At 31.0% G+C, this 16,089-nt stretch overlaps 1 protein-coding gene across 1 annotated transcript; it reads left to right on the forward strand.

Moving 5' to 3' along the window:
- Positions 1–5,690: 5,690 nt before the first annotated feature.
- On the forward strand, positions 5,691–14,025 carry LOC123909178 (pre-mRNA-processing factor 19 homolog 2). The gene is made up of 18 exons (XM_045959959.1): positions 5,691–5,836; positions 5,951–6,036; positions 6,867–6,938; positions 7,081–7,143; positions 7,376–7,462; positions 8,201–8,348; positions 8,566–8,687; positions 8,852–8,968; positions 9,082–9,177; positions 9,253–9,312; positions 10,578–10,652; positions 11,799–11,903; positions 12,164–12,274; positions 12,513–12,590; positions 12,668–12,764; positions 12,863–12,914; positions 13,433–13,503; positions 13,614–14,025. The coding sequence occupies exons 1-18, from the start codon at positions 5,824–5,826 to the stop codon at positions 13,736–13,738; spliced, it is 1,578 nt and encodes a 525-aa protein (XP_045815915.1). The 5' UTR covers positions 5,691–5,823; the 3' UTR covers positions 13,739–14,025.
- The last annotated feature ends 2,064 nt before the right edge of the window (positions 14,026–16,089 follow it).

The raw sequence follows: 16,089 nt of genomic DNA on the forward strand, positions 1-16,089 counted from the left end.
CCTGCACATATAATGCTATCTCCCTATCAAGTGAGCTAAGCTCACGGAGACTGATATAATGCTATCTCCCTATCAAGTGAGCTAAGCTCACGGAGACTGATACCTCATTCCTTTTAGTGTACTTAATATCACTTAGAGCATCTGTAATGCAATGATTTAAGTAAGTTTTATAGAATGATGATCTGTACCTTTTTTCCCTCTCATTATAGGAGCTATTATGTAGTAGAGTGAATAACAAAGAAATGATTTAAATATCTCATTTAAGCTATCATATCATCATTTAATGTAAACTTATTTAAGCGAGTCAATTTAAATAATTTTGTATGAAAGTATGAGTTGCTTAAAAATCACATAAATTTGTATCTTTGGAGCAAAATTTGTACGAGTTGCATGAATATGATATGATATTGTAGGGACCAACTATTAGTTGTATACGAAACTCAAAGTAGATTCTTTACAAAATAACCGTTTGGAGATGCTCTTAAGTTTGTTAGAACCTATATATAATCTATTAGCTTTTATTTTGAGAGAAAGATAAAGAAAAATGATAATTAAAATGTGATAGAGCAACATAGATGAAATAAACACTAAGTCACAATATCTTTTCCGCTCTAAAAATAGACAGTTCAAATCTGTCAAGTGACTTTGTCGCGCTACCAAACACCGCCACATTAACTACTTTTGAATGACATCTACACTTACTGACGCAGTACGGAAGCGCTAGGTTAGCAAAACGCTAAACCTAATGGATAAAGACAAGCCGCAAACACAAACTTGTCAAAATAGGGTTTCGGAGTCCACCGAAAGAGTAATTTGGAGTCCACCAAATTTGAGAAAAATCTCCGAATTTTTATTCAATCAAAAAGTTGCCTTCAAGGCTACAATAATTTAGCTTAAATAGGAGTGACAAATAAAATTAACAAATCTCCTAAAGATTGTAAAAATAAAAATAACAAACCTAGCGTAATAAAAATTACAAATCTACCTAAAATATAAAAATAACTAACCTAGGTGAAATATAAAAATAAGGAATCAACCTAAAATATAATAAAACTAAATCTAACTAAAATAATAAAATACAGAAGAAATCCTCCTACATCAGACTCCTCTACCTCAAAAGAACTCGACCCCGAGTTCTCGTCTTGATAAAGAGCTTCCTTTGCAGGTTGACTCCTCCAATGAACAAGAGACCACCCTCCTGGATCCCATTGAATTAAGTGAGAGGACATGTCTCGTGTCAACACATCCAAATAACCACCGGGGTTCCATTGCTCAAAGATAGAACACAGAATTCGAAATTTATCACAAAAGGGTATTTGACCCAACTCAGTTAACATGTTTGAGCTAGTGCCTAAACCATAAGATTTAAGGTAAAATCCGAATTGAACCCGATCTATAAGGAAATCCTTGAGTTCAATGTGACGGCTGTGATGCGGCGGTTTTGCTGAGATGGAAGTCGCCGCCTGCATCCTAGTGTCCGGAGGTTCTAGTGGCGGTGAGGTTGTTGCCGGATTTCGCACAAATACATCTGGCTTAAACGGAGCCGCCACAGGTAGGTCGACATCAAGTTGTGGATCACCAGACTTGCACAAGACAATTTTTTTTATCCTAGTTGGATTCTCTTCACCTCCCTCTTCGGACACAACTTCCTCATCCTCAGAACTCGAGTCATCAGTAGATGGGTTGTTGCGGTTGTTGTCGCCGTTTCTGTTGTTGTTATTGTTTCTATTGCTGTTGTAGTTTCGGTTGTTGTTGGATAACGTTGTCACCTGTGTTGTCAGAGCTGTTATGGCCGCGGTTAAAGCCGTCATGGCACCGTAAAACTCTGCTTTCGTCACCGGTTGATCTCCCATCTGATCACGTTAGAAAAGAACAGGAGAAACCTGCTCTGATACCAACTGACGCAGTACGGAAGCGCTAGGTTAGCAAAACGCTAAACCTAATGGATAAAGACAAGCCGCAAACACAAACTTGTCAAAATAGGGTTTCGGAGTCCACCGAAAGAGTAATTTGGAGTCCACCAAATTTGAGAAAAATCTCCGAATTTTTATTCAATCAAAAAGTTGCCTTCAAGGCTACAATAATCTATTATTTATATATTTAGGAGTTTCTCTCTCATGGTCTTATTCCTATGTGGCACCATTTCCTTGATTCATGTCTTATGTGGCATTCTAATATTTCTCCAATTCCTATGTGGCTAACTATGAAGGCCTTTGCAATTTCTCTAATACATGATGATATCATTTTACTTAGAATCTTTGGCTAATCTGGAAATTCAATCATTTTTCAATTATTATTTATAAATCGAATTTAATGCACCTATTAAAAATAATTTTAAAAGGAAATAATTTTACTTAGAATCTTTAGTGTTTTTCTGAATCAAAATCATGTTAACATTTTACTTTCTGATTCTTGGTTGGACAATCCATTTAAATAAATATTGTTTTTGAAGTGCTATATATAGCAAACAATTATATAGTCATTATTTTTGTTGACCGAAAATCATAAATTTACTCTAATAATTATTTTTGTACCAATTTCGTCAAAAAAAAATTATTTTTGTACCAAAGCAATTGTTTTTAAATTTTTTTTTATGAAAGGAAGATTGTCAACTGCATATAATAATTAGGTATAATTGTCAGCTGGATATAATAATTTTTATGGTCTTCAAATTCAATTAAAAAAATATTAAATCTTTATGGTCTCCAAATTATTCTCTCACAAATTTTTTTCTAAATGGTCGTGTATCAAAATATTAAGGTCACATATATATATATATATTGTATTACGGTAAAAAAAAAATTATATATTTTCATAATTTTATAATTATATAGAGTCACATAATATAATTAATATTTTAATATTATTTAAAAAAATTGGAATATGTGTGTTATATTCATGTGCATTAATTTATTTAATTTATTTATAGTATAATGAAATATGTCTTATTTACTAATTTACTAATTACTAATTTACTAATATATTTTTAAAATTAAAAATGGAATCAATATATTTGACTTTAATGAATTTAATTTCATATTAAAGACAAAATTACTCATTTGTCCATTTTTTTTACTATATATATAACATTTGTCTGAACTCTACAACTCACAATTTTTCAATCTTCATTATCTCTTATTCATCTCTCTCGATAATCACTATTTTTTCTGTATACTGTCACCTTTTTAAATTTCTTTATTTTTTCTTCTTTGTTCGATATTTCTTATATTTTTAATATAATGTTTGTTTTACCTTTTAGATTATTTTCTTTTGGTCATCTTTTTATTTATTAATCCTATTTATTTTCGTGACAGAGAAATAATTGAGAGGCAAGACGAAATGCATCACATTCTCACAAAATGGATTGAATTGAGAGCTCGGAGTCTGTTTTAACAATTGTAGTTTTATTTTTTTTATAAAATCTTGCTTATAGCACTTTATCAATATCAATGATGTCTTGGATACAAGTTGGAATATCAATGATGTATTTACTTGATGAATCTATTAACAAATTAATCAAATGATGTATTTTTTCAATAGTATTAAGTTCATCATTATTGTATATTTTTCTATTGCAATTTTTATTTTATACTTCTTTTTTTTAAAAAAAGGAGATCTTTATTTTTGTGAATCTATCTATTATTTATATGTTTAAGAGTTTTTTCTCAATGAAACAAATCTGCGTGTCACTTTCTTATGAATTTTAATTTTTATTAATCCAATGTGGCATCCTCTCATTCATCATAATCTATGTGGCAACAATTGAGAACATATTTTCTATATGGCAATTTAGAGAGCATCTTTAATAGAATTTATGTGCGGTACTCATATAAGGAATATTTTTTCTTTAGTGTTTTTCTGAATCAAAATTTAATGCTAATTTACAAATAATCATTCAAAATGAAACAATCGAATACGTTTTAATTTTTTTTAACAACATTACCAATTCTCTTTACAATCATTATGAATTCTTATTATTTATTTATTTTACCAATCCATTTTATTTTTTTAGAAAAAAAACTTATTTCATATTATTAAGCACACTTGAAATACACAAAATAAAATAAAAAAAATAACTACCGTCAATATAAACTTCAAATATATATTTTTTAAAGAAATAATGTTAACATATTATTATTATTAATACATGCATACAGGTTGCTTTCACCGTAAAATAAATAAACATTAAAAAAAATTCAATTCCACAAATCAATCAAATGATTTCAACTAAATCAAATCAAGTAGTAATTCAAAATCATTAATACACGATCTCTCAATTAATGTGAATTCAAAATTTCAAATCATTTGTTACCAAAAAATAAATTCAAATCATTCCCCATTATCTATTATCTATCTATTATTATTATTATTATCATTATTATTATTATTATTATTATTATTATTATTATTATTATTATTATATTATTTGGGAGGGTTTGATAGAAGGATTTTGTACACATGGTGTTCCCAAATGCATTTTTCTCCCATATTTTTGGCCATAAATGAATTAAATGCTTTATATGATTTTTCATTTTTTTTTTTTGCATTATTACAAAAGGAATTGTTTTTGAAGTGCTATATATATCAAGCAATTATATAGTCATTATTTTTGTTGACTGAAAATCATAAATTTACTCTAATAATTATTTTTGTACCAATTTCGTCAAAAAAAAATTATTTTTGTACCAAAGCAATTGTTTTTAAATTTTTTTTTAAGAATGGAAGATTGCCAACTGCATATACTAATTAGGTATAATTGTCAGCTGGATATAATAATTTTTATGGTCTTCAAATTCAATTAAAAAAATATTTATGACAAACAATTCTACTGTTCATTACTTTTAAATAAATAATATTAAAATCGGTCCATTTTGCTTCTCAAATGTGAAATTTTTTCACACGGGGACATGAGATAAAATACTCATGAAGAAAACAAATGTCTAAAGGAGAGAGATGACGATTAAGAACAAGTATATTAACCGTTAGATTAGTTTTTGCATAATGACCTTTTTTTATGAAAATAAAAGAACAAATAGATGAACATGTGAGTTTGGAACGGGGAGTGGAGTATCACTCTCCATTATGCCATTTCTCCTTAAAATCTCTAAAATTTGGATATTTTATCATATTTAAATAAACTATTACATTACATATAAAATTAATTTTACAAATAATTAAAAAAATCACAATATTAAAATTTTAATAATCCATATTTTTCATGTGTGAAAAAAATAATCTATATTTTTCATAGAACATTAACCCGGGCGATAGCACGGGTAAGTTATACTAGTTTAGCTTAAATAGGAGTGACAAATAAAATTAACAAATCTCCTAAAGATTGTAAAAATAAAAATAACAAACCTAGCTTAATAAAAATTACAAATCTACCTAAAATATAAAAATAACTAACCTAGGTGAAATATAAAAATAAGGAATCAACCTAAAATATAATAAAACTAAATCTAACTAAAATAATAAAATACAGAAGAAATCCTCCTACATCACTTACTAAACATAGATTTTTTTTTGAAATTTCTAGATTGATTTTTGAGTTTTACATGAAGTTTTAAGTCAAATCAAAAGATGATTTTTATAAGAGGATTTTAAAGATGATTAGATCCGACCGAAAAACGAAATAGGTGGATCGCTGGACCGGGTAATTGGGCCGGGCTTTTTCCATTATAAAAGAACTACCAAATCTGAACCCTTGTCCCGGTTTTTATTTTGTTTTTTCTTCGCCTTCGTTTTTTTTCTCTGCACCATCTCACTTCCCTTTCACTTCTCCAAAACCCAAAACCCTAATTTTCAATTCTCCACTGCACCATGAACTGCTCCAGTTAATTTCTTCTTCCTCTGTTTCATTACTTCATGATTGATTCGCTTTTTACAGTTCTTATCTATTTTGATTTCGAATTTCAACTTTATTGATCTGTGATTTGTTTTTTTGCAGTTTCCGGTGAGGTTCCGGAAGAGCCTGTGGTGTCAAAAGGCTCCGGTCTTCTCTTTGAGAAGAGGTTAATCGAGAGACATATTGCGGTAATGGTTCTTTCTCTTTGTATGTTTAGCTTTTGTAATTCAATTTGTGAACAATAGTGTAGAGTAGAGGTGTAATTTGAGAAAATTGGATTTTTGGGTGGAAAATATTTGGTCTTTTTAAGTTGTTTAAAGTTTTTAGTATTGGAAATTAGTAGTGGCAAATCAAAATTTGAAATGGGTTTTAGTTATACAACCCATGACTGGAATTTTAGATTATATTTTATTTGAGCTGAGACAACCTATGAAGCATAGACACTAGACATGACACGTTGAGCTGACACCTATAATAATTTGAGAAATGACAATTCAATAAAATAATTTGTCGGTGTCGTTTCGGTCTTGGACACTGATGAGTGTTCGACACCGGGACATAGGAGTGCTTGTGCTTCATAGGAGACAACTAATCTTTCATTTTGGATGCCGATTTTTGTATTGTTATTAGGAGATAGGAGATTTGAAAGTTAAAAGGGTAGGAGTGCCGAACCGCCTAAATGTGATTTGAATTTGTATTAGTTCTAATATATGTATTATGTTTTGGTAGATTTGGAAGCATTTGTAGCTATTACTTTGTTTTTTGTTTTCTATTTGTTGTTTATGTCTTATCTATTGGGGAATAAAAAAATTGGGGTGGTTTTATACCCAGTGAATCGTGTAGCATGTTTGTAGTGGTTTTTATTTTTATATTTCTGTAAATGTTCTTGTTATGCAAGGTGTTTCAGCCACTTTTGATGCAATTATTTTTTCATGATGATGTATTTCAGGCTTGTCATATGTTATTACTAATCTGATTTTTATACTTCATATTCAATTTTGTTGAAAAAATTGAGTAGGATTATGGGAAGTGTCCAGTTACTGGAGAACCACTTACTTTGGATGACATTGTACCAATCAAAACAGGCAAGGTATGTTGGTAATGGTATTAGTTGTATGCTTTCTATATTGCAGTTTATAAGGGGACTAAGCCGGTCATGTTTTCTGCGGTTCTTTTATTTTCCAATGTTTACTTGCAGTTTGCTAATTTAATCTGGACAATTTATCATGCAGATTGTGAAGCCTAGACCAGTGCAGGCAGCTAGCATTCCTGGCATGATCGGGATGTTCCAAAATGTATGTATAGTATTTAGGCTATGAAGCATTGCAATATTTATGTATGGCAACTTTTTTTGAGACTGTTTACTGTAGAAAATCTTAAAATTTATTTTTTAAGCTTCACTTAATTGTTCCAGGAGTTTAATAGTGGTTTCTGTTGATAAGTTTTCCTGATAAATAATGAGATGAAATGCTTAGAAATCTGTAATCTCTCTACTCATTACAAAGAACTCTTTTTTCTCATTTATAGGAATGGGATGGGTTGATGCTATCTAATTTTGCATTGGAGCAGCAATTGCATACAGCAAGGCAAGAGTTAAGTCATGCTCTATATCAGGTAAGAGTAACAGTTCTGCCAAATTGTAGAATTGTGGATGTTTACAGCCTAAAGCTAGGTTATATTAATATTTCCTATAACATTTTATTTGTTGTGAGATTCCATTGAAGCTCCTAGTTTTATATATAAAAGGTGTAAACTTTTAGCATCTCATAGAACTTCTTGACAAAATCAAATTTTAATTGTTCTAATTTCTTTTACTAATGAAAAATGAGAAAAATGTGATTTTTAACATAGTTACCAAATTCATTCACTCCCTATAAATTGTGTACTGGGATTTGTGTTCATGTGAGCGGTATCTTCATGTTATAGTTTTATACGAAATTATTATAAAATTAAAATGAATATATTACATATTTTTTAATTTTATAATTTAAATTTTTTATGACTATATTGTGCCTTTTGATATTGTAACACATACCGGAACCATGTTAAAGTATTAACTAGGTAAACCCCCACATGCCGGTTATTTAACTTGTAACGTACTGCATACCACAAACCTATACCCTGCTGAAGAGTACCCTATATTTTGTAATTATGATGTTTAGTAAAAAACACACACAAGTGAATCGAGCTGTCAGATAATATCTGCTTTAGTTATTTTCGCTTCAACTGTTCAGTCCTTCATATGATTTCTTGATAAGATTCTTTGTCTGATATTGGTCTCAAATTTTCACAACCTGTTCCTTTTGCCATATTTCCTTTGCCGGAGTTGTTGATTTTAGTTTTAATGTGTAGCATGATGCTGCTTGCCGTGTGATTGCAAGACTTAAAAAGGAACGAGACGAAGCTAGGTCTATACTTGCACAGGCAGAAAGGCAGTTCCCGATTTCTACACCAAATGATGCGACTGCAAATGCTCCTGTTCATAGCAATGGGAAAAGAGGTTTTACATCTCATCATCTTGTTGATTTCATTGTTTTTCGTTATTGCAAAGCATTTTATAAATTTTGGTTGAAGTAAATTTCAATAAAAAACCTTGTACCCATTATAGTTGAAAGAGTTCAAAAACTAAGATTTGACACCTTATTTTTGACGAGTTTCCCCTATTTGCTGTTAAATCTTGCACTTTGCGCATCTGAATCGTCTCTTTTACATTTTAGCTGCTGATGATGAGGAGCTAGCACCTAATGCGAAGAAATTACATCCTGGAATTTCTTCTAGCATAATTACTGAGCTAACAAACTGTAATGTTGCTCTTTCACAGCAGAGGAAAAAGCGACAGGTATCCTTCATTATAATATAGAAGTGCTTCAATTTTTGTACCATCTGATTTTTTTATGATCTTGGTTTTTTTTTAGCCTTTGAAAAATTTGAAATTATTTATTAATATATATTAGTGGCATTTGCATTTTACTTGTTTGTGGCATGTTCTATGGTTTATTTCAGATTTCTGCGACTTTGGCCCCTATTGATGCTATAGAGACATATACCCAGATATCTAGTCATCCCTTAAACAAAACAAACAGACAAGGCATTATATCTCTTGATATCCTTTATTCTAAGGTATTGCATTTAATCTCTGTAAGTTGGATCTAGATATATTCAAAACCGAAATATTGTTTAATTAGAAAACTAATGGGAATTGACTGATGATTAACTCATTCCTTGTTGGACAGGACTTGATTGCAACTGGAAATGTTGATACAAATGCTGTTATTTTTGACCGTCCATCAGGGCAAGTATTAGCTACACTCAGCGGTCACTCTAAAAAGGTCTTATTTTAGTTAGAATTGATGGGTTTGTATTTTCTTCAAAATCTATTAGCTGACCATTGATGCTTTTGTTAGGTAACCAGCGTGAAGTTTGTAGGTCAGGGCGAATCTATCATTACTGGTTCAGCAGATAAGGTAAAGTGCTATACCTATCTAATTATAAAGTAGTATGGTTTCACAGATTGGAAGATGGGACTATTTTATCTCATCATCCTCTTTCAGCTAAGAGCAGACAGTTTAGAGCATGACACACATATCAATCCATGTATTCTAACATTCCTTGTTTTCTCCGGCCGCATAACCAATCGTGTTTTGCATGATGCACTTAATCCAAACCTGTAAATTTATGTGAACTTGAACCCGAAATTCATATGTGATGTTTGTCAGATTCTTGCGATTTACATCTGCATTTTGTACCCATAATGGTTGTGTCTTTTGAGTGTCACTCTCACTTGCCCATCTTAAAATAGTGAATTTGAGTTACACCGAAAAGACGTAGTTTTGTGCTGTAAGTGCAAAGACCAATAGTTGTGGTGGTAACTAGCCAATTTTATTAATGGTCTTGCACTATTGTTTCTGTTGAGCTTGTCAAAGCCTTTTTGAGATACATCATCCGCGTCTGATGTTTATCAGTTTCTTGCGATTTACATCCGCATTTTGTACCCATAATGGTTGTGTCTTTTGAGTGTCACTCTCACTTGCCCATCTTAAAATAGTGACTTTGAGTTACACTGAAAAGACATGGTTTTGTGCTGTAAGTGCTAAGACTGATAGTTGTGGTGGTAACTAGCCAATTTTATTAAAATGGTCTTGCACTATTGTTTCTGTTGAGCTTGTCAAAGCCTTTTTGAGATAAATCATCCTCGTCTGTAGTTATCAGCTCAGCTAGTAGCCAGTAATGGACACTTAAAGAAAAATGATTAATTATGTTGATTTCTATACTAGAATAGTGTGTTATGACTGAAATACCATTGTGAAAGTGTATTTTGGCTTGTTCAAAAAAAAAAAACCATTGTGAAAGTGTAAAATGATGTAGCAACAGTCTAGTAAGTTGGATGGGCTATTTAAATAAATGAAGGTTTCTTAATATAAATACTATCTTGATATTCTAAAGTGACATAATTTGAGATGAATAACATTCCAAACATGACATTCAATTAAAGATATTTGTCTAGTCTAGTCCTAAAATAACCTTCAATTAATTTGGATTTGTTTTCCAATAACACTACTATTGCCACAAAATAAGCTCCTATGGAGGGTGGTTTAAGGAACAAGTTGATTTTTTTTGTCATCAAGAAAATTCAACGCAATTAACTCTTTATCTTAATTAGCATGTTTTTGGCTATTTTTCCATTCCCCAGTGGTCAATAATTTGTGTATTTTTTTATTTTCTATTGCAGACAGTTCGTTTGTGGCAAGGGTCAGATGATGGTCGCTATACCTGCAGACAGACCTTGAAAGATCATTCGGCTGAGGTAAGTAAATCTAACCCTATTGCTGTCCCTAATTTTTTGTTGTTTCTTGTTTGCGTTTTTACATTCGTTAATTTGCTCTAGGTTATTATACTCTTCTGCAAAAATGAGCAGATAGATTTTTCTTTCATATATTTGTTTAGTGAAATCAAGGCAGACCTATGTTGTGCTTACACATTACTTGTTTGTGCATTCGTCCGGTGTAAAATTGAATCTTGGGTGGCAAAGAGATAAGAAGAAAATAAATTTGTAGAGATGAGAATTTGTGGCCAATTAGATCAGTGAATTGTGGCCAAATCTATTTCTCATAGGTTATGCCAATTAGATCACTTACCATATTTACCATGACAAAAAGGTGTAATGTCTTGGCCTGGGAAGTCCTTGTTGTAAAGCCAGCATTCTCACAAACAGCTCTTAATTAACAGATTTATAGCAAAACAAACATGCACTTAATTATGTGTCCTGTTTTTTGTACAAAAGAATGTATGCACATTGAACTTCAATTAGTTAGAATCTCACTTAAAGTACTTTTATTAGCAACATCCTCTCCACCCTGGTCAAATAATTGTGTACACAGTCACCCGCACACAACAAATGCACGCCATTCTGTACCCGTTAAGAAATCCTCAATCCTGAATCAGAATTTGAATAGTTCATGCAAAAAGCAGCTATATCATTGTTTACATGCTCTGAAAGAAACCCAGAAACTCTTGACTGCTAGGTTTTTGTATATTGATATTTCTTTTCAACATCAGATTATATTTCATCTACTGTTTTTTTTAATATATTAAATATTGCTGGTCAATCACTTTTATGACTGATGCACGTCCTCTTTAGTCATAGTTTCATATGAGTACCTTCACATCACTATAACTTGGTGTTCTCTAGTTTGAAATTTAGTAGTCATGCTAAAGTTTTTTAAATTCGAGGTACAAAAAAATTTATCTTTATCTTCAACCCATGAGTCTGGATTTCATAAACAGCGAAGCTTCTGTTATAAATGCCTTTATGATTGCTATTCTTAACTATGAGGGGGGAACTTCTTTCAAATCTATGCATTTATGAATCCTTATTCCCTTCAGTTATGCTTCTCTCATATACTTGCACTCTGTTGTGATGCAAGAATAATTTTCCTTTCCAATTTTTCAGGTGCAAGCTGTCACTGTCCATGCCACCAATAATTACTTTGTGACTGCATCACTTGATGGCACTTGGTGCTTTTATGAACTGTCTTCAGGGACTTGTCTGACCCAGGTCTGATTTATTTTATTTCTGTATTCTTACTGGCAATAAAAGGAAAAAAAGCTCATGCTAATGAACCTTTTTTTAAATAGCATTTTTGTCTTCTATATTTTTTTTAATCAATATTGATGCATAAGGGTTTTGTGAAATAGTTTTTTAGAGGTGTCTAAAGAATGTGGGGCATTTTTTTAATTTCATAACAGGTTTTACCCTTTACTGCATTATTTCCTACCTAAGTGCTGAATTGACAATTAATGATTTGACATTTATAGGTTTCGGACTCTTCCGAAGGCTATACATCTGCAGCTTTTCATCCTGATGGTCTTATTCTTGGAACTGGCACTACAGATTCTCTTGTTAAGATCTGGGATGTTAAAAGTCAGGTAGACAATATATTTTGGATTTAAATTTGTATACACAGACAATGTAAAACTATTTTAAATGTGCCTATTTGTGGAGATATTTTATGAATGAACCTGTAAAAGTGACACTATTGTGTGATATAATTGGATGCATGTGAAAAAGTTTTATACTAGATGCATAGCAATTATTCTCATACTTTTGCTGTATTTATTATTTAATTTCAATATTAATTTTACTCCAAAATTATATTGGTTGCAGGCAAATGTTGCTAAATTTGATGGACACCAGGGGCATGTGACTGCAATATCCTTTTCTGAGAATGGTTACTACCTTGCGGTACGTGAGAAAATGTAACTAGTATAAGCAGGATGATCATTAATATGGTATTCTTATTGTACTCTTAAATTTGATAGACTGCAGCTCATGACGGTGTAAAGCTTTGGGATCTACGCAAGTTGAAAAACTTCCGGAATTTTGCCCCATATGACAAAGAAACTCCAACAAACTCTGGTATTGATTTCACTTTTTTTCAACGGCCCTACTGTATATATGGTAAAAAATTTGTACCTATTTCATTAGGTCTTCATCTAATGCTCTGTATCTTGCAGTGGAGTTTGACCACAGTGGATCCTACCTTGCAGTTGGAGGCTCGGATGTAAGGTGAGGAATAATGTCTAGCATTGGAAAAGCATAAAGATTATCTTAGAACATAAAAATAGTTTTCAAGTACTTGTATTGTGATATTCTATAAGCTGTTTTCATTTTCAGTTTATTTTCACGGGTTTAACGGCAACAAGATAGTGTATAGAAATAGTTTTTGCATAGCTTAGGTGAAGGTTACAATGTTTTTTATTATTATTGTTGAAATAAACTGTAAACTCTTGTATGATAATTGTATATTTTTAGGTAAATTAAGAGCAGCATAAGACATCATAGTGACTAGTAGACATCAGAGGACATCTAGTAGCACTAATCCTATGCCTCTTTGCTCATATATATGATAATAATTTATGGAGTTAATGGCTTGTTAAAAAAAAATTTATGGAGTTAATGTTTACCCAGATACCCATTAGATTGGTCATGGTTTCAAAATGTAACTGTAGTATTATGTTGCTTTGGTTTATCTACTTCATTAGTCTTATCTTGAACTAATTTATCGTACCTGTTACTTTATGCAGGATATACCAAGTTGCAAATGTGAAATCTGAATGGAACTTGATCAAAACTTTTCCCGATTTATCTGGAACAGGTGCTGTCTTAATTTTTTCCCTATTCTAATCTTTTATTATTTCTCCACTGCACACTTTGATTTCATGTTTATACAGTTATTAAGATTCAACTTGAACCATTTATTTCCAGGGAAATCCACATGTGTAAAATTTGGCCCAGATTCAAAATACTTAGCAGTTGCATCAATGGACCGGAATCTTAGAATATTCGGCCAACCTGGTGAAGATATACCTGCCGCAAGTTGTGCTCCATAGTCATGCTGCTGGTGGGACAGTTGCTACCTGCTATTAGTGTTTGTCTCTAGTTTCATTGGTTGGAAAAGTGAATGAAAGTTTTGGTTAGTTTGATTCTTAAGTTTCAGTTAATTTGATTCTTAAGTCGGGTTCCTTGCAAATATACTCGAGGCTTTCTGCAGCAACATTACTAAAGGACATGTTGTAATATTTGCATTTCATGAAAATCTGAAGTCTGTATTGTCCCTCAGATAGTTTGTAATCTGATTACTGACTAGTGAGATAATGTAATTTATTGGCCATTGCTACATGAATTTTTTGTTAAAAGATCAATAACTTTTTGAGTAAATCACATGCAAGACTTTTTATATATGATTTTTTGCGCAGAAAAACTAACGATTCAATAAATTGGTGTAAGCTTTGATGTGTACTAAACGGATTATACCTGCCCTAACAAATTCTTAGTTTGAAATGAATGTTTATCACAAAAAATTTAAATAAATATATAATTATTTGAACATTTGAGTCATAATTTATGGGCCTGTTTGATATTACATCCAACTGAGAGATTTCAACCTTGTTTAAACTTTTTTACAAGAGAGTTTCTTTTGGCGCCCTTGTACTTTTCTCGGATGTTATAAAAATGAAAAAAATTTTAAAAATAACAACACAATATAAAATTTTCAATATTTTACAATGTCCGCTACTTAAGTAATCGATAGTGTTTTTGGTAATTTTAGCAGGCGCACCAGAAAATTCAAGGGATGTCAAATAATCCAGAACCTTTAGTTAAATCGAAAGATATTTTTTACCATCTCATCCGAATTCTCGTGTAAAAATATCTACAAATACCTATTTTATGATGATTTTTAATGGAAAACAATTAGATACAAATATCAATGCCTACCTGTATTATTTTAACAACCACTTCTTCAGATCCCGTCCAAAAAAAAAAAAAAAAAAAAGAAAAAAAACCATTTCTTCATACAATTTTTTTTTGTTGACAATTCATAAAAAATCTATTGTTAGTTGAATAATAACAGCAAAAAATTAATTTGAAAGAATATAATTAAGATATAGATACCCTTTATCCTGTAATGTTAAAACACATCCTTTATCTTAAAACACATCCTTTATCTTAAAATTCCTTAAAATCAGTAAGAATTTAATTTGAAGTATGAGAAATCCAATAATTCCAAACACCTTGCTACTTTGCTTATACATATTCTGTGTGCTTAATATCCTGTGCCAAAATCACAGCTTGATTTAAAAGCTGTATTAGATACACACAAAAGAGTATATGTACCAAGACTTTGAATTACTTGTAGAAAACGTATTAATTAATATATCTACGTATTGATTAGACTCTACGTATTAATTTTAACATAGATTGTGAGGATCACTAACTTTCTCTATCACTGAAAAGTTTTTATCTAAGAAAAAGAATGGAACTCAATGGTTTGTCTAATTCTAAAAATTCCCTAGATTGATTAATCACATACTAATCTTTCAAGTGATTGGGGTTCCCTTGATTGATTAATTAAATGATTTGACTCAAGTGGTTAATGAATTTCATTAGGACGAATCGTTTGAAAGAATTTGATTTTAATTGCAAACTTTACTTACCTCACAATCAATTTTTAAATTATCAGACACCTTCCCGGGAAAATTGGAAGATTAATTAATAGCAAAAAAATATTAATCTTCAAGGCTATTTAATGCTAGCATGCAACTTTAGTTAGTTTTACGATTTACATTATTTATTAAAATTCAAACAATAATTCTCAAAAGCGTTTAGATGAGATGGCGTGAGCTCTGATAACTTCACCATGGTCCTAAGTTCGATCTCTAACTTATACATAAAACAAACAACGTTAAAACTCTTAAGGAGAATTTGCAGAGTAAGGATCCTCTCAATTTTTAAAATTACTAAAGTTTTGGAAATATAATGTGTCAAAAAAAAAGTTTTGGAAATATAAATACAATAATGTGGCATTTAGTGGGTCCGATTATTTAATATTCATTCTAAAATTCTTCAAAACTATATTAATGGTGAGATAAAATGCAGATAATCCTAACTTGAATTTGCCGCCCGTTTGGCTCCCACAATGCTCGAGACTGGGGCGGCTTTGAGGGGTGCAAAGTACCCTAAGGTGTCGGACCTCTATTTTTTGAGCCTAAAAAATATTTTCATATGGTAAGCATGTGTTTTTTTAAAAAAGGATGATTAAAAAAAATAAAATAAGAAGTTCGTATATTTTTTTAATCTATTTTTTCCGCCTAATCTAAAGTGGCTAGATTCTTTTTTTCAGAAAAATAAAATAAACAAAATAAATGTTGTCATGTTTTAAACACAACCAAAAATGTGTGTA

The sequence above is a fragment of the Trifolium pratense genome, linkage group LG1 (assembly GCF_020283565.1).
Source record: "Trifolium pratense cultivar HEN17-A07 linkage group LG1, ARS_RC_1.1, whole genome shotgun sequence".
Taxonomy (NCBI): domain Eukaryota; kingdom Viridiplantae; phylum Streptophyta; class Magnoliopsida; order Fabales; family Fabaceae; genus Trifolium; species Trifolium pratense.

Excerpts from the sequence above, each read along its gene's own strand:
- LOC123909178 (XM_045959959.1), top strand. Across the intron at positions 8,688-8,851 it reads AGCAGAGGAAAAAGCGACAG|ATTTCTGCGACTTTGGCCCC; the intron begins GTATCCTTCATT and ends GGTTTATTTCAG. Across the intron at positions 11,904-12,163 it reads CAGGGACTTGTCTGACCCAG|GTTTCGGACTCTTCCGAAGG; the intron begins GTCTGATTTATT and ends TGACATTTATAG.